General features: G+C 39.7%; 2 protein-coding genes across 4 annotated transcripts in view; one reads left to right on the top strand and one right to left on the bottom strand.

Annotated features, from left to right (window-relative positions):
- Positions 1 to 233: 233 nt before the first annotated feature.
- Positions 234 to 16,514, bottom strand: LOC137592842 (solute carrier family 28 member 3-like). Its single transcript, XM_068311294.1, has 17 exons — positions 16,380 to 16,514; positions 15,796 to 15,872; positions 15,573 to 15,673; positions 14,301 to 14,490; positions 10,196 to 10,340; positions 10,004 to 10,117; positions 9,541 to 9,618; positions 8,962 to 9,042; positions 8,699 to 8,779; positions 8,456 to 8,581; positions 6,785 to 6,915; positions 5,651 to 5,819; positions 5,336 to 5,533; positions 4,344 to 4,425; positions 2,940 to 3,038; positions 2,333 to 2,447; positions 234 to 2,108 (listed from the first exon to the last, which is right to left on the bottom strand). Exons 1-17 carry the CDS (start codon positions 16,443 to 16,445, stop codon positions 1,991 to 1,993), a joined length of 1,971 nt encoding a protein of 656 aa, XP_068167395.1. The 5' UTR covers positions 16,446 to 16,514; the 3' UTR covers positions 234 to 1,990.
- Positions 16,515 to 20,270: 3,756 nt separating this feature from the next.
- Positions 20,271 to 25,065, top strand: part of ntrk2a (neurotrophic tyrosine kinase, receptor, type 2a) — a 79,574-nt gene continuing 74,779 nt past the window's right edge. For all 3 annotated transcript variants that reach the window (XM_068311011.1, XM_068311010.1, XM_068311009.1), the window contains exons 1-4: positions 20,271 to 20,868; positions 22,729 to 22,803; positions 24,454 to 24,525; positions 24,910 to 24,978. In XM_068311011.1, coding sequence (XP_068167112.1) covers positions 20,612 to 20,868; positions 22,729 to 22,803; positions 24,454 to 24,525; positions 24,910 to 24,978 — 473 coding nt within the window. In that variant the 5' untranslated portion in view covers positions 20,271 to 20,611. The remainder of the gene's footprint in view (positions 20,869 to 22,728; positions 22,804 to 24,453; positions 24,526 to 24,909; positions 24,979 to 25,065) is intronic.

Here is a 25,065-nt window from a genome sequence, read left to right as displayed (position 1 = left end):
ATTACTGTAAAGATTGAGTTATTCACATAACATTTCTTTATTACTATAATTTTAGATGTCATGGTCCATGCTATGATGCACATGACAGTTCACTTGTTCAAGTGCATATATGGAGATCAGAAGATTATATGCCTTCAGGAAACCCATTTTGATATAAACCGAACAGCATCAATGTGAAAATGAGCACAGACTATCATTTGTACACTTTTATTTGAATGAGAGACACAAGGTAGCATGCAGCATAAAAATGTCTCATGTGACATCATCTGATGGCTGAGTTTAATGTTCCCTCTCTGTGGGTGTGTGAAATTCACACATGTGAACACACCTCTGGCCTGCAGAGATGGGAGCCATCTGACCTTTAACAAGTGTTGAATTTAATGAAAGTACTGTCATTCGCCCACTCTTTGACTGTATTCTCTTCTCACACGTGTAGATTTTGAAAATGAACACCCTTGATACCCTTTTTGTCTGATAGGACGTCTGGTGTGTCCTTTTTTTAGTATTAATTAGAGTGATTTGGTGAGGAAATCAAACTAGTACAACTGAGTGGTTGATGCAAGCCAAATGAAATATAGCAGAAGGCTTCGAACAAAAAAGAAGACACTAGTGACATCCAGTGGCCAAGTTATAGTTTTCATACACAGTACTATCACTTCTTTACTGCACAGAGACAAGTGAAGGAAGTATGAGAAAGGCATCATGTCTCAAGTAAGTTGTACACAGCCTGAAGTTGAGCTAGATATTGGGCACAGTAGCATACAAACAAGGAATGTTATATGACCAAAAAAAGAAGCAAGAAGTAGTTAATTAATGCATCACTTTCTACTACATTGCTGAAGTAGCTCTTTACATGCATGTTCTAATGGTAATGTTCACAGCAAGACAGGAATTGCCCTAACAACTAATTCTTTAGTTATGCCGCTTGTTCTCTGTGAAGAGATTAATCAATCAAATGAAAATGGCATTTTCACTTTAACAGGCTGAGGAAAATTAAAACCAGCGCATGCTAATCGAAACAATGGTTACCAATCAAAAAGTGTATTATCAAAAAATCTTAACTATGACCCCAACCCTAGCTACGGTTTTCCAAATCCTATCTGAAGTTACTTAAGAATCCTTTTATTGAGAAGTAATTCCAGAAATTTTTCTACAAGTATTTCACAATAAAATTGAAGAGTAGCGATTTAATAGTGGACTAAATGCAGGCTGTTTTAAATTATACACATTCACATCCAGGACAAAAAAGTTTATAAACATGGAGTACAGTGTACGTACAAAATAGCTGGAATCGTGCAAATAAGGATATACACAGAAATATCATAGGGCAGTACTTCCAAAATTTGCCTGAATTTTGCTGACAAAGAGGGAGAGAAATTTCAGCAAATGAATTGTAGGAAAATTGACAACTTGACTAAAACACTGAGAAAAAAGGCTCCTTACTTCTTTTATGCTTTCATCATGGATGGCCAGTTAATAAATACTGTAACTAGTTGTGAATATTTTGGAGTTTTCTGTCCCTTCATTTGTGTTCTCTTCCCATGAATTTTTAAAAAAGGTTTCTAATGATATTCTATGAGCAGTGAATTGACAACATTTTTTATTTTAGTAGTAAATGGAACTGCATGAACAGTTGTTCCCAGTGCTAAGGTCAAACAGTCATAACCAGAGGCTACAACCTTTAGCAAGTCATTTGTGATTAATTATTTTGGCATGATCAATACGAGGTCATGTTGAATTTGAGCTTAAAACACTGAAACATGATAACTCCATGACATGTACTGTATATGAATATTGGTTTTAGTTAATAAAAACCTTGAAAAATAAAGGCATCAACTGATGCAATGCAATTATCTTTACAAAAACATGAAATCTAAATCTTAATCATTATTTTGCTTATCACTCAAATTTTATAATGTAATAGTGAAAAGGCCCCCATTTGCAATAGCAGCTGATGCAGCAATGTACGGATGTTCTTATCTGCATCAGTTTAAAGGATGAAGCTGCAGTTGAAGTGAGCTGAGGGTGTGAGGCTGCAGCAGTGTACCAGGTTGCTCATGCTGAATCCATCCCCGATTGTGTCATTCAGTGGCCCATGTACCGTTACACTGCCAGTAAAACACACATCCACACAATCAATCACTGTATCTTTCACATCTGCCAGCTGTAGAATCATGCTGATGCATTTATAACATATGCATTTAAAATATATCTAGCTGGTTAAGTAAAACTGACTTAATACACAGAATGGAAACACCATTTTGCTACAAAGGCACACAACTGCAGACACACACACACACACACACACACATACACACACACACACACACACCTGTCGAATAGTTGTGTGCAACAGGCCGCCAGCTGGGAACTGCTGATCACTTCTGTGTTGCTGAAATTTGCGGTTAAGAAATATGGGCACTGAAGGTCATCGGCGGTCAGCATACCTTATAACCCACAGAGCAATTTTAGCGTGAAAAATTGAGAAAAAAACATTTGAGTGACAAGATACATAATATCTTTTATACAGAACAGCAAAATAGATCAATGAAGACCATCAAAGATACAGTATTTGCCTAAAAGCATTAAACACACAATTGATGAAATAATATTAATCCTCTTGTATATTAGGTTAAAAAATCCGTTACCTGTTTGGTGTATTACATTATAAAACTAAACTGCTGCGTGTCATCCCTGGAGAACACATTTCTCAATCAGAAAATCAGTTATTGATCAAACTTTTGCCAACTTTTAAAGACATAATTTAGTAATGTCTTTAATAATAATTTAGCGGCATAATTAAAAAATTATTTATCTATTTAATTTATTTTAAATTGATCTTATTATGATTTTTTTTTTAAAAGGCTGAATATTCTTGCCTTACACTGGATCAATTACAGGTACATGAAAAATAAGTGCATTCGAACATGAGTAGTCACCAGCAACACAGGCTGTCATGAAACAGGAGACACTGCCTGCAATCAGAGATCTGATGCCACAACTGGAGATGTCAGCCTTTCTCTCTGGAGCCATTCCCACTGGAAAAATAAAACTGTGTGTTGATAAACAACAAAACATGCAAAACCATAAGGACAACATCTCGACCAGAGGACAGATTGTGACTATATTGGTAAAAGGGTGTTGAGGAGGGGGCTACCAGACAAGAAGACAAGAAAAAGACCAAAGAGAAGGTGGATGGATATAGTGAGGGAAGACATAAAGGCAGAGGAGGATGCAGAAGATAGACTGATAGGGAAAAGGCTAACATGGTCTAAGGGGACAAGCCAAAAGGAAAAGGAAAAAACAACAATGTTGAAGTTGATGTTAGTGTTCATGTTCGTGTATGTAAAGTCAGATTTTACATGAAAAATGAAGAAACAAATTTTAATTGAAGGGTGGTGTGGTGGTGCAGTGGGTGGCGTTGTCACCACACAGCAAGGCGGCTCCTGGTTCGAGTCCCGCTCTGTGCAGAGTTTGCGCAGAGTTTGTGTGTTCTCTCCGGGTTCTCCGGCTTCCTCCCACATCAAAAAACATGTGTTTCAGGCGAATTGGCTGGTAGGTGTAAGTGTGTGCATGTTTGTCTGTCTTCATGTGGTTCTGCGGTGCACTGGGATCGCGCCTGGCGTGTACCCTGCCTCATGCCCCAAGTCCACTGGGATAGGCTCCAGCAACCCCGCGACCCGCAACAGTGGTGGGTCATGAAGATGAATGAATGATGGATTTTAATTCACCGTTCACTTCCTTGGGTTACAGAGTACAATACAAAACAGTAATATGAAAAAAACAAAACAAAAAACAGAACACTGACACACTCTGTTATTTAACAGGGTATTTGTAATTCATAATTGTACTTAAAGGAAATATTAAGTATTTGATTGAAACCTCAGAATTTTCACTATATCAAGAAGCTAGTGAGCTTCAGGGCATAAGAAGAAGGTATAGGACAAGTATTTAACAGCTTTTTCTCTCAATTTGTCTGACAAAGTACGCACACGTTGAAACTCGGGACCTATTGTGTAATGCTTGCTCTGTGATGTAGTGAAAAGAAATGTTGGATATTTGCTTTCCTCTTTTTTCTTGACTATAAAGCTATACAAATCAGGCCAAACATGCTCAAAATAGTTTTTATTGTGTATAGTTTCTACAGTGTGTGAGCAACAAATATATCTAGTGTTGTGTTAAATTTGTATTAGATTGAAAGGATTAAACACTTCTATTCGATCAGGACTACTACGTATACGATGCATACGACAACAGTCATCACTTTCCTGTTCTTTAATATTCTTGATTTCAGTTTTCTGCCACTGCTCAATCTTATTAAGAGCCCATGAGATTCCACTCACCCATCACTCCCACTGTCATCCCCAAGGAAGCAAAGTTGGAAAATCCACACAAAGCGTAGGTTGCAATGGTTTCAGAGTGAATCTGAAAAAGAAAAACTGTCAAAGTGCAAAGGAAAAGACAGGAGAAAGATTATGTCTGTTATTAACAGTTTTTGTTGGTAAATATTTCCTTTACCAAATGTAGATGCTGAAGAAAAAAGCACTACTGGATGGCCCATGTATTTTGGTATGCTATAGTTTTAAGAAATTTGTTCTCACCATAATACATAAATTCAATATGTAATTACCTTAAAATGGAAGGACTTTACGTATTAAAAATGATTTAAGTCATTTCACACATTCCTCAGTCTACAAAATAGATTACGGTGAGCAATGCATCTGGAATAGGCTTCATACACATGTTTGATTTTGAAAGCTTAAGGGACACTGAAAAGATGGTGATTTAAGAAAACCCAACAACCTCAAATTCCCTTTCAGCTCTCCCAAATAGTTTTCCAATTTTAACACTTCATTCATTTATATTAAAACTTTACACTTGCACTATTTTACAGTGACACCGTAAAAGTGCCCAAGGGGATTGTCCTCATAAACAAAGAATTCGGTATTCTGCATTAATAATGAATGTATTTATTCACAAGCAAACATTTGAAAATTTGATTTTCTTAAAGAATATATTATTTGCAGTCATACTTTTCCCTCACTACTTTTATTGATACATTTTATGTGTACTTGTGCAACAACATATGCATTTTCATGTTCATGCACTGCAATTATGAAAACAAGAAACTATTTTCCGCCCCTCCACAGTGTAGTACATTAAACTTCACAAGGTAGTACTACTAATGGATGTCTATAAATGTCTAATAAAGATCTTCCAATAATCCAGTGACTGTCACCATCAACTAGACCAATCAGTCAACTACTTATCTATGCTCAAACTGTTAAAATAATAAAAATGAGAATATCAAATAAACAAAAAGAGTGAAACTCACAGAAATATACTGCTTTACATTGTCCACATACTCTGGCCCTCCTGCTTTCCGTCTCTTAATTAACACCGATAACTTCTGATAGGCCACAAACTCATTAAGAAATGTTTTTAGACCAATCAGCTCTGCAACAATGAAACTGTCCTCCCAGGAGACACCCATCATGAAGGAGAGAGGCATGAAGACATAAGAGCAGATAAGCTAAAGGAGAGACAGACAAACGCAAAATAAGAGTAAGTGCAGACATATAAACATGTATTTGAATAACTTTACAAAAAGTATATATCAAAGATGTTGTAGGAGTGTCAGGGACATCACCGAGAAGCTGAGCTGTGGATAGTCCAGCATCCCACCAAGACAGGCGAGAGCAGCATCAGAAAAGGACAACAACGCTATGAAGGCAATGAGGTTGGAAACAATGATGGCTATAATGCCCACAGCGGCAGTTGCACCTTGAGACGCCGCTTCCAACATGTTTGAGCTCTCTCTAAGGAGACATTTTCAACATTTCAATGGTTACAAACACTAAACCAAATCTTTCAAATATATTATTGTATCATCTAGAAGTGTCAATCAATTAATGAAATTTGAAATAGAATTTACTATTACAGCATATTCATCACTTAAGGGCAATAAAACAACTTGAGCACAGATGAGAATCTTAACAAAAGGTTTCTGGAGCTCTAGTGTTATTACAGCAGAGATTTGAAAAATGTCATGACGGTCCCAAATAGTGTTAATTAACAAAACTATGATGAAAGAGCATGGCCAGTGACACATCTTCCATAGCATTTGAAAAAAAAATTATGATGCAAAACTGCTGGCATCAAACACTATATAACTAAATTAATGTACAATTATTGGCCAAAATATGGTGTAAAATTAATGGGAATAACACCTATGACCTATGCCTTAGTAGGGTAATGCCAAAGAAAACTGATGTTGACCTGCATGGTGTCTTTATGGTCATCTGATATTGAAATAAGGGAGACAGACTAATCTAGTAACTGGATCCCTTCAATGTCTCACAGTTTTAACAAACAAAACTAAGCTAAACTAAGCTAAGCTTTGATAAGTTAGAGCTCAGTTAGAGCCTAACCAATCATAACGAATAGTTATGAATCATTTCAATGGTGTTAACTCACAGACAGATATTTCAAGAGGATCTAAACCAGGATAGATAGATGGTTGGATGGATGGATGGATGGATGGATGGATGGATGGACGGACGGACGGACTGACAGATAGACAGATAGGTACTTTATTGATCCCGGAGAAAATTCCACGATTCCGGAGGAAACTGCACACCTTGGCTACACCTTGGGCTGACTGAAATGTTGTGTCTTCAAATAGATGTTTGGTTCAGAATCTGTTTGAAGGCTTTACATTTTCATCACACTTTGGATTATGTAGTGTAAGTGTTTTTACTTATGTTTCTCTTGTGTTTATTACCCATGGTCTATTTTAATGTCACGAGCGGATGTTATTCTGGAAGTCTCTGTTTCAGGCCAGAACATCTTTGCTATGGCCAAGGAGGCTGGAGCCGACATCACTGATGCTGTCAACAAATGTTTTGCCTCAACCTCAAAAGAAAGAAACAAAAAAAAACATTAAATCAGACCAGCTGATGGCTGCAATAAAAGTAGAAGTAGGGTTTTAGTGTATTTATGTCAACAAAGCCTGGTACATGGACAACACCATCATTGAGACCCGTTGCTCTGCTGACCTTAAATATCTTCTGGTTAAATGTAGCTTACATCCCACCTGATTTTATTGTTAAACTACTGTAGCTGCATGCTGCCTTTAGCAAATAAAAGAATTCATATCTGGTAACATTCTTTATAATAGCTGGAGTTTTCAGCCACTCCAATTTAAATCTGACCACCTGTCCTTGTTCCTACTACCTAAGTACACACTATTCATCAGACATGAAGCCCTCTGTTAAAATAAGGCATGTCCTGAGGGGGCAGACTATGAACTATAGATTTCACCCAGTATCCGTAGACTGGAGCACAGTTGCCACCCAATCTGCCCTGGACCCCCTTGCAGATGTCGGTTCCAACGCCTCCTCAGTCTTTTATTACATGAACACCTCTTACCCTCCCTGGGCAGTCTCCAGTTTATCAACAGGAACATGGAGAATCCCACCTCCCTAGCAATTCACTCCCGTCTGGATGAAAAGAACACCCATTGTGAGAATGCTGTTCATTGATTTCAGTTCAGCATTCAACACTATCATACCCTCCAGACGCTCCAAACTTAGTGACCTTGTGCATACCAAGACCCTGGACATTCACCCTTGCATCTGCAAGTGGATAGTGGATGCCCTAACAAACAGGCCTGAGTTTATTAGCTTAGACCTCACCTGTCCCACCCTCACCCTAAGCAAGGGCATTCCAAAAGGCGTAGCACTTTCTTCTGTTCCCTCCTCACTAACTGCCTCTACATAGCCCTAATGTCATCAAATCTGCAGATGATACAGCGTTAGTAGGCCTCAGCGATCAAAATCAATCATGAGTCAACCTACACAGAGGAGGTCCATCCCCGGAGAGAGCGAGGCGCTGTCAACAATCTTGCTCCTGACACCAACAAATCTGAGGAGCTCACTGTTGACTTCAGGAAGTCCAGAGTTGGCACCCATCCACACTAACAGCATGGTGGTTTAGCAGGTTGGTCAAGTCCACCAGCATACTGTATCTTCTTGCTGAGGAAGCTGTAGAAAGCCCGTCTGTCTTCTGAAAATCCACCAGTATACTATACAGTAGAAAGCATCCTCACTAACTTCATCAGAACATAGTAACACAGCTGCACTGTCTCGGACGGTAAGGCACGCCTGGCTATAGTTTCAACCAATCAGCCCCCTACATAGACTGATCTTGACTCCAATCCTGTACCAGATGACTCCTGTTTGTGTTTGGCTCAAAATAAATTTGGATCTAATCTATAAAGGGAATGACATTTCAGCAAAAAAATCATTCATGTTGAATGAATCATTCAACGTGTCTTTAAATAACAGGACAGCAAGTCACAAACAACTATGACTCATTTTTGATGGAGTATAACTCTTGCTTTATATTTTTTATTTATTTTTAAATACCTTACCTGCATCTGCACTTCACTCACCCCAAAGGAGATGTAAGCTCCTAAAATGGTACCGGAGATGCCAGCTAAACCTCCTACCATCACAGCATGGATCTCGGAGCAAGTTAATTCTCTGATGTATGGACGAATCAAAAGACTTGATTCTATCTGAAAGTAGATAAAGGCATGTAGTGGGTTAATTTAGTTTTCAAGAATGGTTATGAATTAGTATAATTCTGCAAGTGAATTTCTATGTTGCTTCTTACTGCTTCCGCTGTTGTTTACCTGTCCCAGAAAAATATTTCCAGCTGCAGCCATAGACTCTGGTGGCGATGTCCCCATGGTAACATGCATTAAGAAGCCAATCTAGTGGGTTAATAATCAAGAATATGGACACACTATGAATGACTATGGATGCACTATAAATATACTGTACACTCCTGCTTTATCTTTCATTTATTAACTGCATAGATAAAAGTCAAAAGTACACTTTAATGAAAATACAACTTATTTATCTGGTAGTTCTCCATGCATGTTTGCTTCTTCACCTTACAAATGAGCCACTGCATGAGTCCAGTGTAATAGAGGATGGAGATGACAGAGCTTAAAAAGATCAGTATAGGCATCACCTGTAGAATCCAAAATCATCATCATCATCATCATCATCGTCGTCGTCATCATCATCATCATCATCATCTTGTCAAAAATGACATATCTGTTATATGGATGTCTCTAACATAACTGAAAACTAACAGAAAGAGCCCCTCTTTCTTGGACTTATTTAATCCCTGTATGCTTTTCTAATGTTTTACAGAGTTTTCTGTTGACCACAGTTGATCATCATTAGAGTTTTTTATCAGGTCGTTGTTTATCATCAATGATTTACTGTTGCCTCTGTCTGTATTGTCACTCTTGTATTTTCTGCTTCCTGCCTCGGCTAGGACTCCCTTGTGAATCTCAATTGCCAATTTTCCCATTTAAATAAAGGTTAATAAAATACAATAAATAACTCAGTTCACAAACACAATAAAAACTGAGTGTTAATGTTTGTATAGTAGTAACCACTATCATTGAATTGTAATTCTTATTATGTGTATGTATTCACAACATGCTGGTGTGTGTGATACCTTAAAAACAAATGAGTTGTCTGAGTATACAGCCCCAAAGACAAACTTAGATCCATCATTCGTGAAGGACAGGAATTTCTGCAAATATTTCATTATTAGAATCATAAAGAAATATCTAACCATTTTAAATGACAATAAAACTTGCAGAAAAACTGTTTATCATTCTAAACTACATTTTATGAATGTAACAAAATGACAGTAGAATTGTATGATGGCAGAGTAGTAAAACAAAATAACGACACGAGGAATCAAAATAAGGGACTAAATAAGGAAAAAATGATGCAAAGCGTGAAAAGCCAAACTTAAAATTCATAGTATAGCGTTGGTCTGTTATCCTACCAACTCTCATATCAGCTCAGATGCTGTCACTCCCTTCAGTTTGCCCACTCCTATATACAGGGGTTATCAACTTCTATACTGTCAATACAATAGTTTTTCTAAGGGGGTAATTAGTTTTATATACCTCTACTTGATCTCCAATCCATTGCATTGCCCCTGAACCTGATGAAGTCCTGAGGGTCACCAGGGCAATAGCAAATTGTAACCCCATTCCCCATAGCAAAGTTCGCCATGACCACTGCAGCACAAATGTAGAATACACATACATCTTATCACAAATTAAAGTATTTATTCTCTGTATGAGTTTACTCCTTACCCTGAAAGGATGTTTGGAAAACAGCAGCATTAAGAAAATGAGGAACAGCAAACCACTGAAAGATATGAGCTGTCTGGTTCCCAGCTTTGCTGTGTCCAACGTGAGCCAACACACCACAGCGATCAGTATTAAGACGACTATTGTCCTGCAAAGAGTGCCAGACAGGACAGGGAAAGGGAGGAAGAGATGGATGTAAATGAAGTCAGAGATGAGCAGAAAGAAGTTGTACATGTGTAAGGTATAATATTGACAAAATATGTACATCTATATATTAACCTTCACCTACCTAGGAAGGACATGCCATTTCAGTACCATTGTGTACACACCACATCATCAACTGTTCTTGTTTCATTGCTTTTGTCTGTTATAATTCATTGGCCCGCGACCTGCGTTAGCGGATTAAGCGGGTTGGAAGATGATTGAATGAATAATTCATTGGTCGAGAAAGAGAGAGAAGAGAAACTGTCACGTGAGGTGGAACATGGACCCAGGTGCAGGACACCAAGAGTGAATCTTCCATCCATGATTTAATGACAAACAAAAACTCCAGACAGAACAAATCACAAAATTAGGACAGACTAACAGGAACCAAACTTGAGAAAAGCAAACCAGCACCAGGCTTTGACAAAAACCTGGTTTAAAAAGCCTCATCACAATAACACCAACGTTGTTCAGGTGTGAACGATCAGAACGGTGTGGATGACTCTCAGGTGTGGAGCCATGGCTCCACCCACCAGCTTGGCCTCTCCCTGCCACACAGCAGCACTGCTACACCGAACCGTGACAGAAACGCCAAGAGTATAGGACTGAGGGTAGGGACATTGAATGTTGGAACTATGAAAGGAAAAGGTAGAGAGTTGGTTGACATGATGCAGAGGAGGAAGGTAGACATACTGTGTGTCCAAGAGACCAGGTGGAAAGGTAGCAAGGCTAGAAGTTTAGAAGTTTAGGAGCAGGGTTCAAGTTGTTCTATCACGGTGTAGATAGGAAGAGAAATGGAGTAGGAGTTATCTTTGGGGGCGGCAGTGGCTCAGTGGTAAAGCGGGCGGTAGAGCGGGTCGTCCTATGATTTAAGATCGGCGGTTCGATTCCCGCTCCCGCCCCCCCAAAAATACCCGGAGGTGAGCTGACAGTGGGAGGTGTCAGCTCACCTCCGGAGCACTGCCGAGGCACCCTTGAGCAAGGTGCCGTCCCCTTTACAAATTGCTCATTTGAGGCGCACCAAGAAGGAGCTGCCTGCCACTCTACCTCCCCTGCATGCCTACAGGCCCCCTTGTGTGTGTGTGTGATACAGGGGCCTGTACTCACAAATATGTATGCATGCGTTTGTAATCAGTAGCTAGAGTGTGCGTTCTTAATTTCCCTTCGGGGATCAAACCAGTATATAAAATTAAAAAAAAAAAAAATTTATAGGAGGTGTTTGTTAGGATTATCCTGGATGTATAAAGATTGTCAGATAGAGTGATGAGTCTGAAGCTAGAAATCGAAAGTGTTATGTTCAATATTATTAGCAGGTATGCTCCACAGGTAAGATGTAACCTGGAGGAGAAGGAGAAATTCTGGTTGGGCTTTGATGAAGTGATCCAGAGCATACCTAGTAGTGAGAGAGTTGTCATTGGAGCAGACTTCAATGGACATGTTGGTGCAGGAAACAGAGGTGATGAGGTGGTGATGGGAGGGTTGGTATCCAGGAGAGGAACGCAGAAGGACAGATGGTAGTTGACTTTGGAAAAAAGAAGGAAATGGCTATAGTGAATACTTTCTTCCAGAAGATGCAGGAACATAGGGTCACCTATAAGAGTGGAGGTAGGAGCACACAGGTAGACTACATCTTGTGTAGACGGTGTAATCTGAAGGAGATCAATGACTGTAAAGTAGTTGTCGCCGACAGTGTAGCCAAACAGCATAGGATGGTGGTGTGTAGGATGACTCTGGTGGTGAGGAAGATGAAGAGGGCAAAGGCAGAGCAGAGGACGAAATGGTTGAAACTGAAAAAGGAAGAGTGTTGCATGACTTTTAGGAAGGAGTTACGACAGGCTCTGGGTGGTCAGGAGGTGCTTCCAGATGACTGGACAACTACAGCTAATGTGATCAGGGAGACAGGTAGGAGAGTACTTGGTGTGTCATCTGGAAGGAAAGTAGATAAGGAGACTTGTTGGTGGAATGAGGTGGTACAGGAGTGTAAACAGAGAAAGAGGTTAGCTAAGAGGAAGTGGGACACTCAGAGGACTGAGGAGAGTAGACAGGAGTACAGGGAGATGCAGCGTAAGGTGAAAGTAAAGGTAGCAAAGGCCAAACAAGGAGCTTATGATGATTGTATGCTAGGTTGGACAGTAAGGAGGGAGAGACTGATCTATACAAGTTGTCAAGACAGAGAGACAGAGATGGGAAGGACGTGCAGCAAGTTAGGGTGATTAAGGATAGGGATGGAAGTCTATTGACAGGTGCCAGTAGTGTGATGGGAAGATGGAAAGAGTACTTTGAAGAGTTGATGAACGTGGAAAATGAGAGAGAACAAAGACTAGAAGAGGTGACTGTTGTGGACCAGGAATTAGCAAAGATTAGTCAGGATGAAGTGAGGAGGACATTGAAGAGGATGAAGTGTGGAAAGGCAGTCGGTCCTGATGATATACCTGTGGAAGTATGGAAGTGTCTAGGAGAGGTGATCTTAGATAGTGAGAAGATGCCTGAGGAATGGATAAGTGTGCTGGTGCCAATTTTTAAGAACAAAGGAGATGTGCAGAGTTGTGGCAACTATAGAGGAATAATACTGATGAGCCATACAATGAAGTTATGGGAAAGAGTAGTGGAAGCTACACTAAGGGCAGAAGTGAGCATTTGTGAGCAGCAGTATGGTTTCATGCCAAAAAAGAGTACTACAGATGCAGTATTTGCTTTGAGGATGTTGATAGAGAAGTACAGAGAAGGCCAAACGGAGCTGCATTGTGTTTTTGTAGATCTGGAGAAAGCTGATGACAGGGTGCCCAGAGAGGAACTGTGGTATTGTATGAGGAAGTCTGGAGTGGCAGAGAAGTATGTTAGAGTGGTGCAGGACATGTATGAGGACTGTAAGACAGTGGTGAGGTGTGCTGTAGGTGTGACAGAGGAGTTCAAGGTGGAGGTGGGACTGCATCAGGGATCAGCTCTGAGCCCCTTCTTGTTCGCTATGGTGATGGACAGGCTGACAGACGAGGTTAGACAGGAATCTCCATGGACTATGATGTTTGCATATGACATTGTGATCTGTAGTGAGAGCAGGGAACAGGTGGAGGAGAAGCTAGAGAGGTGGAGGTTTGTCCTGGAAAGGAGAGGAATGAAGGTTAGCCGCAGTAAGACAGAGTACATGTGTGTGAATGAGAGGAACCCAAGTGGAAGAGTGAGGTCACAGGGAGAAGAGATCAAGAAGGTGGAGGATTTTAAGTACTTAGGGTCAACAGTCTAGAGAAATGGAGAGTGTGGAAAAGAGATGAAGAAGCGTGTACAGGCAGGATGGAACGGGTGGAGAAAAGTGTCAGGTGTGATGTGTGGTAGAAGAGTTTCAGCTAAAAGGAAGGGAAAGGTGTACAAAACTGTGGTGAGACCAGCGATGTTGTTTGGTCTAGAGACAGTGTCACTGAGGTAGGGACAGGAGACAGAGCTGGAGGTAGCAGAGATGAAGATGCTGAGGTTCTCTTTGGGAGTGACCAGGAAGGATAGGATCAGGAATGAGTACATCAGAGGGACAGCACATGTTAGAGGTTTTGGAGATAAAGTCAGAGAGGCCAGACTGAGATGATTTGGACATGTCCAGAGGAGAGATAGTGAATATATTGGTGGGATGCTGAGTTTTGAACTGCCAGGCAGGAGGCCTAGAGGAAGACCAAAGAGGAGGTTTATGGATGTAGTGAAAGAGGACATGAAGGTAGACTTTGATTTTTATGTAACACAACACTTCATCACATGCATCAAAGTACTCCACTGCGTGGCTGGCCAGTAAAGGCCTTAAAGATGAAAAACTAACAACATGGAGCCCTTCTTCACTTGAACTAAACTCTTTTTTGGGCCCTTCTTATTTAGGAAATTTACTGTGAAGGTAACAGGTGTCGGCCTGCGTCTTATTTCTCACCATCTGATCCAGTACCAGTTTCTGGTGAACAGGTCTCGGACAGGGGATAGTTTCTCCCACAACATGTCACAGTGCCGATCCATCAGCCAATCCCAAGCCAGGAAGAATGCGACGACCAATGAGAGGGCCAGCAGCCCGACAGCCCGTTTGAAGTTCAGGATGCATGCCGTGATCACAATCGCAATGATGGCTGAAAAAATTCCATAAACTTAATTATTTGGGGCTAGCATTATTTCTAGTTTTAAAAAAAGATAAAGAATAAGCAAATTAAAACAAAACAAAACAGAACTGAACAGAACAGAACAAAACAAAAGACCAAACCAACAAACAAACAAAGAACAAAATGAAACAAAACAGTTTTCCTTCCTTTTGATATGCTGTATTCTCCGGTTAAAAAAAGAGTAGTTTATGTTGTTAATGAAATGATTTATGTGACATTTTATTAAAATACATGGTACCATGGACTCAATTAAATATCAGCAGACACTGAATTACAATAGTTTTGTAGACATTCCTGCAGTCACCATGCCAGTTGTTTGCAGTGTGATGAAATAGCATTTTCCTCAAAAAACCAGCCTGAGGAACTCATGTGCAATAATCATGCTGTCTAATCAGAAAGAAAGGTGCTCACTGGCAAAGATTTAGACAGAGCGGTTAAAAGTATTTGGAGGAATTGTCTTTTGTGTGTATGGAAAATGTGTGGAGCTTTTTCAGGTCAGGAAAAATGGGAGAAAAACAAAGTGTTGCATTAATATTTTTGTCCAGTATAACTTGAATTAACATCATAGACATAGACAATAAAGTTATCTTTTGCCCAAACGTTTGCTGTTTTTTAAGAGTACAAATAATTCCAGATGTCTATATTTTTTTTATTGTATATAGCAGTTTCAAAAGGTCCGATTATAATGTCTATAATGACAGTCTAAAAATTGCAGTCTACAAATTTGGCCAAGCATCCACACAAAACACACGCTCATGTCAACATGCCGAAGGCATAGAGCATGTAGGAATTACAACCAGCACAGCTAGTTTGCAAATTCAAATAATAAGCCTTTATGAAATAGCCTTAAAAGTACATTTGAAACAAAGCTTTCAGTACATTAGACTGCATTCACAGCATTGTGGCATAATGTAAGACTATTGTGCTACAATTTTAGAAGATTTGATTATCAGGTTGGTGTAAACATGCTGTTAATTTTTCAAGACCAGACAGAGACCCGTAAGTTATTCAAGGTCCTTAGTTACCTTTTAACAGATGCTAGGACACCTTACCTGCTGCTAAAACCAGTCGTAAAACAAGAGCGATCTTATTACTGTGCTCTGCCAAATAGCTCTGGAATGCTTCTACTTTCTTCTCCAACATGCTGGACAAACTGTAATGAGAAAGGAGAACTATTAGTTTAGTGGGGATCAGAGGAGAGAAACATTACACCAAAGGCTCAGGATAAAGACCACTACATTGACATGAAGAGTGTGTTTGGCAGAAGAGCACAACCTTTGTTTTTCTTGGTCTGTGCTTATGAGTGCAGCATCATCTGAACGTTTGGTGGGGCTGTCCTCATCGATGTGAATCTAATCACAAACACACACACACACACGCACACGCGCACACACACACACACACACACACACACACACACACACACACACACACACACACACACACACACATACACACACACACACATACACACACACACACACCATAGGGTCAAATGATATAACAAAAAGATTAGAACCTGAGTGCAAACTGGTAATGTGGAGGCAAGCTTATTTTCCTGTCTCACTTGAGTGTCAGTCAGATAGGAAAATGATCCTATTCAACAAACTGCCAGTAAAGCCACAGCACAGAATGACAGACGGTACCACTACTGGGGAAACTTATTTTTGGAAACATTTTTTCAGCCATCCTAAGTTGAAACAATTGAAACAATAAATAACAACAGAGGAACTCACTTTTATGTTATACTGATCCAGGTTGTTAAATTGTACCCTGCTTCAACTGCATGCAAAAGTTCTGACACATTTCTACTGTTTGAACAGCGTGACAAGATAATTCACTGACAAACAGGTTTTTACCTCTGAATCAAATGCACTGTCGTTTCCATGGTTATGTATCTTCCACTTGACTTCATTCAGTTCCATTTTCTTCTTAATGCACGTTCAAGCAGTCAACAGACTTGTTAGAGTCATTTATACCTGTTTCACTTTTCCCCTCCCTTCTTCCCTCCTCCTTTGACTCTCCTCCCTGATGTTGTTGGCTTTTATGACTTTGGGGCATTATTTGCCATTGTGGTTGCCAATCATTTGTGAACTGTGCTGTAACTGCCATTAAATTAATTTTCTGTTTCTCTCTTCAGTGGGAATCAAATGACTAAAGAGTGGATCACAAACACAGTGGGTGGTTTCACCAGTTCACCAGTGATAGATCAGTGACAATGGGACAGAGACACTTAAGCAAACACACGCACAAGGGAAAAAAACAAGATGGAAGCAGGAGCCTATGTGTTAAAACACAACTGTTATGTATACATGTCAAGCAGAGTTGAGCGATACTGCAGCGTTTTACATTTGATAAAGCTGACTTTGTGCTTCGAGGTAACAGTGTGGCATTGTATACATAGGAATGGTCGGTAATAACCAACTGCAGAAAGACCGTAGAAGGAGAATGTTGGGCTTGTCATGTAAAGACTGTGTACACCTATGTGTTAGTCCACCTGAGAACGAAGTCGTTAAAAGTATCCATGCTTTCGATGCTTATTTTCTATTTACTGCCATCGGCCAAAATAACACTATTTTCTATATAGTACAGTATAGCAAAATATAAGAAGACAGTCGAGTTGAGTGTCAAAACAACCCATTCGCCACGAGAGGGCGCCAGTGGATAAATTCTTCCAACCACACTTGGCTTGTATGCAGAGGATCGAACTGGTTCACGTCACAGCATTTATATGGAGAACCAATCAAACGTTTCGACCCTGTCCAAATTTTTGGTACCGTATACAGGGTTACACAATGGGAGCCCTCATTCACACCTGTATGCTGCTTTAGGCACAATCAGATGTTTAAAAGTGAATTGACAGAACAAAAAAAAAAATCACTAAAATCTAAAAGCACAATAATTGGTCTTGCATTCATTATTTTGGATACCTGATGACTGCTTCCCATGGGGATGGGGTATCTGTTTAGGTCGGAAAAGAGAGGGCCATTCAATGGTTTTAAATGAAAAAAGAGAAACAAATCATAACCCTTGTTTTCACTAACCATACATGGTCCACTGAAGCACTACCCACTATCAATTTCCACATGTTAAAGTCATTCAAACCAAAGCCAAGCAAATTAAACAAAAAGAGAAAAAGGAGCTGGGATTTGTTTCATCGAACTGATTTTCTTTATCCATTTTTGGTGCCCAAACCTCTCACAGTTAATAAAGTTAGAAAAACACTGCACATTGGATTACCCAGAATAATGTTTTCTGCATATAACTGACTGTTTCTGGTGTCCCGGTTATGACCCCATCTCTCTGCTGTTAGAGCTTAGGGTAAAGTAGGATATAAGCCCCTGTGTGTCTTTTAGGAGCCTACATGGATAAACTATGAAAAGATGCAATAAAACTTTGCTCTGAAAATATTTAAATCTTTCACATAACCTCATGTGAACCTAAAGTGATTACCATTAATGAACAAATTATATGCTCATTCAAAGTTGTGGTGTCACAACTGGAGACTGTGGTGCTAACAAGCAACAACAAGGACTTGAGATTTTCCTACAGTACTCTGACATAAGTCATAAACAAATCAGCTCGGTGATGACACAACCCATTAGATTATTTCAACTTTACCTGATTTTGATCAAACACAAAAAAATCATGATACACAGCTAGCAAAGATCAGATCTTTACATCAAAACATCAGTAAAGATAAGTGAGACAAAAAATACATTGGCCAACTGTCCGATGGATTCATTACAGTGTTCAAAATGAGAAGTTAATTTTTTATAATTAAATCACAATTATTTGTATCAAATTCATCTCAGATATTACTTGTGATTTGATTTTAGACCCATACAGAAAAATCCCTCTGACAGAAGCGGCTGCATTTTAGAAGTGTTGGAGTTTATTAAAAACACATTTAAAATGTGAGGAACAACTTCTCTATTGATTTTAGATTGACAAACTCACCTCATAGCTAATTGAAACCATGTCTTACCTTAAATATTCCAAGGCAATAAAGAGATGATTTATATTTTGCACTACAACAGGCTGCATATTTGGCACTGGAAGCTGCATATTATCGTACTCTAAATAAATGGATGACAGATGCTTATTCTCATGCCTATTATTGTTATATTTCATAGGTAAATGATTGAAGTGGTTATTTCTTTCAAATTTAAAAATAAACAGAAAGAAATAGGAATATTGTTTATTAGACAATGTTTTAATTACGCCTACTTTGTGTTCACCCATATTTCCGAGGCAGTCAACCACCAGATTGGTTCAGACACAGACAGGGATCCATAATTACACTCCTCTATTCAGCAGCACTGCCTGTGCGTCAGCACAAACGTCACATTAGAGCAGCACAAGGGGACAGGACATTGGAGAGAATGAGAAAGGAAAGAGGAGTCCTCACACTTGCAGTGTGTCGTTGCTGCTCACAGGCACACGTGCTGTCGTTCCTTGCTCCTTACATACAAGGTGAAGAGGAGCAGCTGGACTGTCCTTCAGTGTCTGGACAGTACAAAAGACAGATAAACTCCAAATTGATCCAAGCCTGAGAGATCTATTGCTGTAGACTGACTGGCATGCTGCATAGCCTCCACTCTAAAATGACAGATTATTAATTCAGGACTGGTTTGGCTCGGAGCCCCATATCATCCTGAAATATGGCTTAATGATTTAACCAGTTGACAGCTAGTCTGGAACATGCCAACAAGACTTGATGATTCCTTCACTCTTTCTTATTTTATCTCTTACATTTGAGAAGCTCAACATCCACCTTTTTTGGGGGGGCATCAGCTCAACTGCATCATGAAAACTTATAGGATGAATAAATGTTCAATAAGGACACTTTTTAATTGGATCTATCAAGTTGATTTTATTGACTTTGATTGCAAAGTTTGCGTGACTTCTATAAAATAAGACCTCCTTTAGACAGGATATTTTTTGTTAGTGAACAGGTCTGCCCATGAAACACCCATCATGACAGCAGATGATAATGAGGATTGTAATGAGGATTACGGGTGATGATGAGAAAGATTATGACACGAAGCGCCTCTAAGTTGATAGCCCCCTCTTTCTCATTTACCATCTAAGTTATATAACATGTTCAACACTGAAGCCTTCCCTGTCCCTCCTCATGTAGTCTCTTGATCACAGGGACCATCACCTTGTTCACCACTTTAGGCAAAGCGCTTGAAACACAACGGGTGTTCTGGGGGGGGGGGGGGGTGCTTTAACCCCTGACACCCTGACAGCCTCAGAATGAAGACAGATGAACACGGGTTAGTAATTAACGGGTAAACACACATTCACATAGTCCTTGTGGTGTATCATCGGGTAGAACCCCTTCTGTTCTGCACCTGACCCGCTCCCCGAAACCTTCCTGCTACATGCGCATGTGGCGCAATCTCCTAATGGGGGGTGGGGGGTGGGGGGCAATGAGGTATCAAGTTATCCGTGATCAGCTTGATGCTGGTACCCTTCCGCTTCTCTTTTGTCCTCTTCATCCATCCATGTAGGATAGCTGGAAGGTCTCCCATCCTGACCCGTCTCTGCTGAGAGTCACCCATCCACTCCATCCACACAGAGACAATATTGTGTTTAGAGAGAGAGAGAGAGAGAGAGAGAGAGAGAGAGAGAGAGAGAGAGAGAGAGAGAGAGAGAGAGAGAGAGAGAGAGAGAGAGAGAGAGAGAGAGAGAGAGAGAGAGAGAGAGAGAGAGAGAGAGAGAGAGAGAGAGAGAGAGAGAGAGAGAGAGAGAGATCCTTCTTGGCACACACCCGTCAGACTGATTCTGACTGACCAGCTGACTGACAGCGGGGTTCTGGAGGAGACACTCCGGGAAGGGACGACTCCGATTTCTCCCGTTTTCTCGTCTCCTTCGCCGCCCGTCTCTGATGCCACGGCCGACTGTTTTCTAGCCCCACCGCCCGAATCCACCTCAACATCGGATTCTCCTTGAGTGTATTTCTCATTTCTTTGACTGGCTCTAGCCGGGATTGTCCCAAGCCGACTTGGGCCGGGCCGTGTGGCTTTTTTTTTTTTTTTTTTTTTTTTGTCATCGAACCGAATAGCAGAAGTTGGTCCTCGAGATGAGCGCGTTGAGACCCGGGAGCGGTGCGCTCTCCTCACCGGGGACGCGGTATGCGTCGTGGCGGTGCTGCTGCTGGTGGTGGGTCGTGGTCGTCGGGGTGGCAGTGGGTTCGGGAGATCCGTGGATGTCCGCAGAGGCATGCCCGTCGTCTTGTTCCTGCGGCAGCACCCGGATCTCCTGCGTGGACCCGGAGCGGGGAATCACAGCTTTCCCCGTCCTGCAGAGCGAGGCAGAGATGGAAAATATCACCGACATGTGAGTGTTTCTGTGAAGCATCACTTATGGAAAGCAAATGTCGGATTTCGAATGAGTGTCATTTCAATCTTCAGGTTTGATCGAATTTATGAATATTTTACCAGTACTTGCCCCACAGTGCCCCACAGCTGTGTCTGGAGCCGACAGGCTCCGTCCGCACCGACAGACAAGAACCAGAACTGATGAATTGTAACGCATTTATGAAGCACATGTAACATTTGTAATCAATCAATGCCCTTTCCATTCATTCGGTAGGTGCGCATCATTTGTAACCTACATTGCAAAACAGACTTATTTCTATACCATGGGGACATCAGTCCTCACAGCAGCGTGGAAATAGTCCGATAGACTTTATTCTGACAGCCAGACAAAGCCCAGTCTGTATCCGTTTGTGGACAGAGACGAGACACCGCCGTCCAATTGTTAGACCGACACTTCCCATTATGGCTCATATGAGTATTTAAATCATCCACAGGGATGCTGAAAAATCTTTTTTCAATGAAAAAGGTGGATTTTATTGAGACAGGATCAACATTTTTATTTGAAGACTGGTATAGTACTTTCATTTTTGGGTGATAGAAGTCAACATGACATAAAATTTGCATTGAAATGCAGCCCATCATACACCCCTTCCAGCCCATTTTCCATTAGTCGTCATTTGGTCTTGAAATTAAAGCAGACATTTATGTCTGAATGCTAAACAGAGGATTGATATATTTAATTTCTAGTCTATGGCTTGGCCAAGATGAACAGCCTTGCTGTTAACGACTGGTAAGAAATGAACTGGGAGAAGCAGTGGGCGACACTTAAATGAGCTACCAATCTGGTGAAAAGCATTAACCGGCTGCTTGGCTGATGTGAATAGACATCCTGATGATGTCTAATTCCTAATGACCATGCCAAATACCTGGGAGATGGGTTATAGTCTAATTTGCAATTGTGTAATTGGCCAAACGTCCTTTTTCTAAGTACACACAATTTGACTTGGTTACCAATCTCAAACTAAATTAATAAAGAGTGTAAATCTTTTACTGGTTTCGTAAACCTAATTATTTATTTCCCATCTTCCTAACGAGAAAATATCCCTCAGTTTATCTGGTTTGGAAGATATGTATTAAAATGATATTTCTTCCCCCGATAATCGCAGTATCACTAATGTGAGTGACTCTTTCAGGGTTTTGGGCAGAAAAAAAATATTTTTGAGCATAATATGTCTTTTTAGTGTCACACATCTTTTCAAATGCATTGAATGAAACCTTTTTCTTTTTATCTTAGAGACAAGAGACAAGATACAAAATATTATGTTTGATTTTGACTGACTTGCAACAACAATGCATTTTCCATTCAAAACATATAAACACCAAGGCCTTGCATTGCTTCTGAAAATCAATGATTCCATCTATAGATGTTTTATTTCCCAGTCGATTCCCTTAACAAAAACAATATTTAACGATCATGTGATTTAGCCAAAGAAACAACAACCAAATAGCAGTGAGCTTGAAGACCTCTGCCAAATTTGTGCCTTTTATATGTGAGACGTTAATCAGTTTGTTCTGCAGGTTTTCTGAGGACGTAAATATCCTCAGATGCCCTGATATTTGAAAAGCACATGAGCACATGTTTTTTAGAGCAGAATTTGCCCAGAGTCATCTCCTGTTGGAGACAAGTGCCGATGCCTTGCAGCTGAGGAAATGATGAGGGAGTGCCTATTTCTCCACTTTTAAAACCTACCATCTCACCTCTGTCCAATTTATCATCACTAGTCCCTCAGGGGTTCATTTTTTTTAACGTTTCTAACTTAACTCTGCTTCCCTCCATCAACATGTTAGCCTTTTGACACATTCTTGTTTACAATGACAGATACATCGCCAACCAGAGCAGCTTCTCATCCATCAATGACAAAGACCTGCACTACTACAAGAATCTCAGGAACCTGTAAGTCTTTATAGCTCTTCCTATACCAGCACTTTGGAGAGCAGGATATGTATTCAAGCTATTTGTCATATAATTTGTTAAAAACAGTTTGTTGCATTATATATCTTATATTCTGTGGCGGTTCACGTCACGTTCTGAGTTTAAATGTTTGATGCAAAAAAAAAAAAAAGGATTTACCCTTAGATTTTATACTCGCATATTTATTAGGCTTGTTATTGTTTGCTAAAAATATTCAATCATCTTACTTTTAATCATAATTCTTGTTCATAGCTCAAGGCAGGGCACTGACCACATCTGCTGCTTTAAGAGCTTTCTGTGTTGGTAACAACATCCCTGGTTTTATGTGGTTGTGTTTCTCTACGCATCTGTGTCTCATTTGATGTCTTATCTTAGGCAGAATATTCAGACAAGTAGCACATAATAATCTGTTAAGTAGATGGTCCAGCCAACATCCCATTTGGTACCTCGATTATTACAAAGCACAAACTGCAAATGTATATGCTTTTAATTGTGGTCGCAATCACTAAACCCCAACTGCAGGCGGGATGAGTGTTTGAGACATAACCGAACAACTGTCCCACGTGTCTGAGGAACTGTTTGCACACATTGCATTCCACGCAGTGTTAATAGTTTTAGGGGGGAGGTGACGGAACCATTATGATAACAGTATAGTAGTGTTTAATTCTTAGGAGTCCTGTTTTTTTTTAATGTGTAAAGAAAGTCTTTGCTGAGTCTCAGATAAGATCAGTCACAATCACAGAACATCTGCTCAACCAATGTTTCAATCAGATAATGATGTTGACTCCTGCAGCGTTCCTCAGCTGATGACTGCTACATACTCTGCATCTGGTTTTAACATGACTAAAAAATGCACCGTATTAAAACCACCTGAGTCTCCATACAGCTTTTATATTATTTTTACATAAGGAGGTTTTGAACTGGGACATCTGACATATTTATAAATGAACAGATAAATGTGCTGGTGTGGCACTGACTCATTGATATGCATGAACAGCAGCTGACTAAATGACCATTGATAGGGACATTTATACTTCTGGTTTATGGAAGTGGAACTTAAGCAGATATCAAAATAATTTTACATTAAAAACTAAATGCATTTTTTTTAAAAATCCAAAGGAAATGGAAAATGATTAAGTTCTTTAAACAGCAACAAGAAATGCCATCAATTGATAAATAGCCACAAGGGTCTTTAATTTTAAGATGTTTTACAGTTTAGATTAAATAAATATAAACAGATGATGTACAGTACTGTATATATTTTTTACATCGGTTATACTGCAATATAACAGATATAAAATATATCAGTTATATTGCAGTATTATTTGTGTAAATTAAACGGTGTGGCATCATTTTCTGAGATGAGTTATAGCCAATAAATGATATACTGATGTTTTACAGATAAGGTTTTCAAAACAACAATGTCTAGATGTTTAAAAAAAAGTGCCTTTGTTGGTGCATATTTTCCTTCAGCATCACTAACATAAAATTGGTAACAAATGTTCTTCTTCACTTGATTAGGTCTGATCAAGAGTTTAACAATTGTTTTGGCTGTTTGCACTGTTGCACTTGTTGATAACTGGACGGTTCGTGAGGATGACAAAGATGTTTTTGAACTTGTTTTTCTATCAGAACGGTGACAAACTGCCGGCTAACATATGTGTCAAAGCTGACCTTTCAAAACAACTTGAAATTACAGTACCTGTAAGTACACACATGTTTGTTTTCTGCTCTCTACTGCACTGTTCAGATTATAATACATTATCTTCTACAAAGCATGACTCTGTTTTATGTAGATTGTTTGTTTAATATACAGATTTAATCAAGATGTAAACCTTTATTTGTAAGATTAACAAAGGGTTTTTAATCAAGTAAAAAAATGGACCAGCCTGACACATTAATGCTAATTAATACAGGTGGGTTAAGGTAGTTCCATTTTAGGCATGTTTAACGTAATTGAAGTTTGGTACATATTAAATGGATTAAGTGCATGATGCTGGTTAATTGTTGTAATTATCAAATTACATCAACCTAATGTAGTGTTGTGGTATTATAATCTCATTTAATATTGTTTGACTTAATTTTCAGGAATCTGAAAGACAACAACCTGTCATCACTGTCCTGGAGGATTTTCAGACATCTCAACATCTCTTATCTGTGAGTTTTGGACTAGCTTTCTCTATTAGCTGTCCATCTGTGACTATCTGGTACTTATGCTCTTGTTGACTTGCTAATTATCACAGC

The sequence above is a fragment of the Antennarius striatus genome, chromosome 3, assembly GCF_040054535.1.
Source record: "Antennarius striatus isolate MH-2024 chromosome 3, ASM4005453v1, whole genome shotgun sequence".
Lineage (NCBI taxonomy): Eukaryota > Metazoa > Chordata > Actinopteri > Lophiiformes > Antennariidae > Antennarius > Antennarius striatus.
Note: the sequence above shows the minus strand (reverse complement) of the source record. Positions and strands in the feature narration are given on the sequence as shown.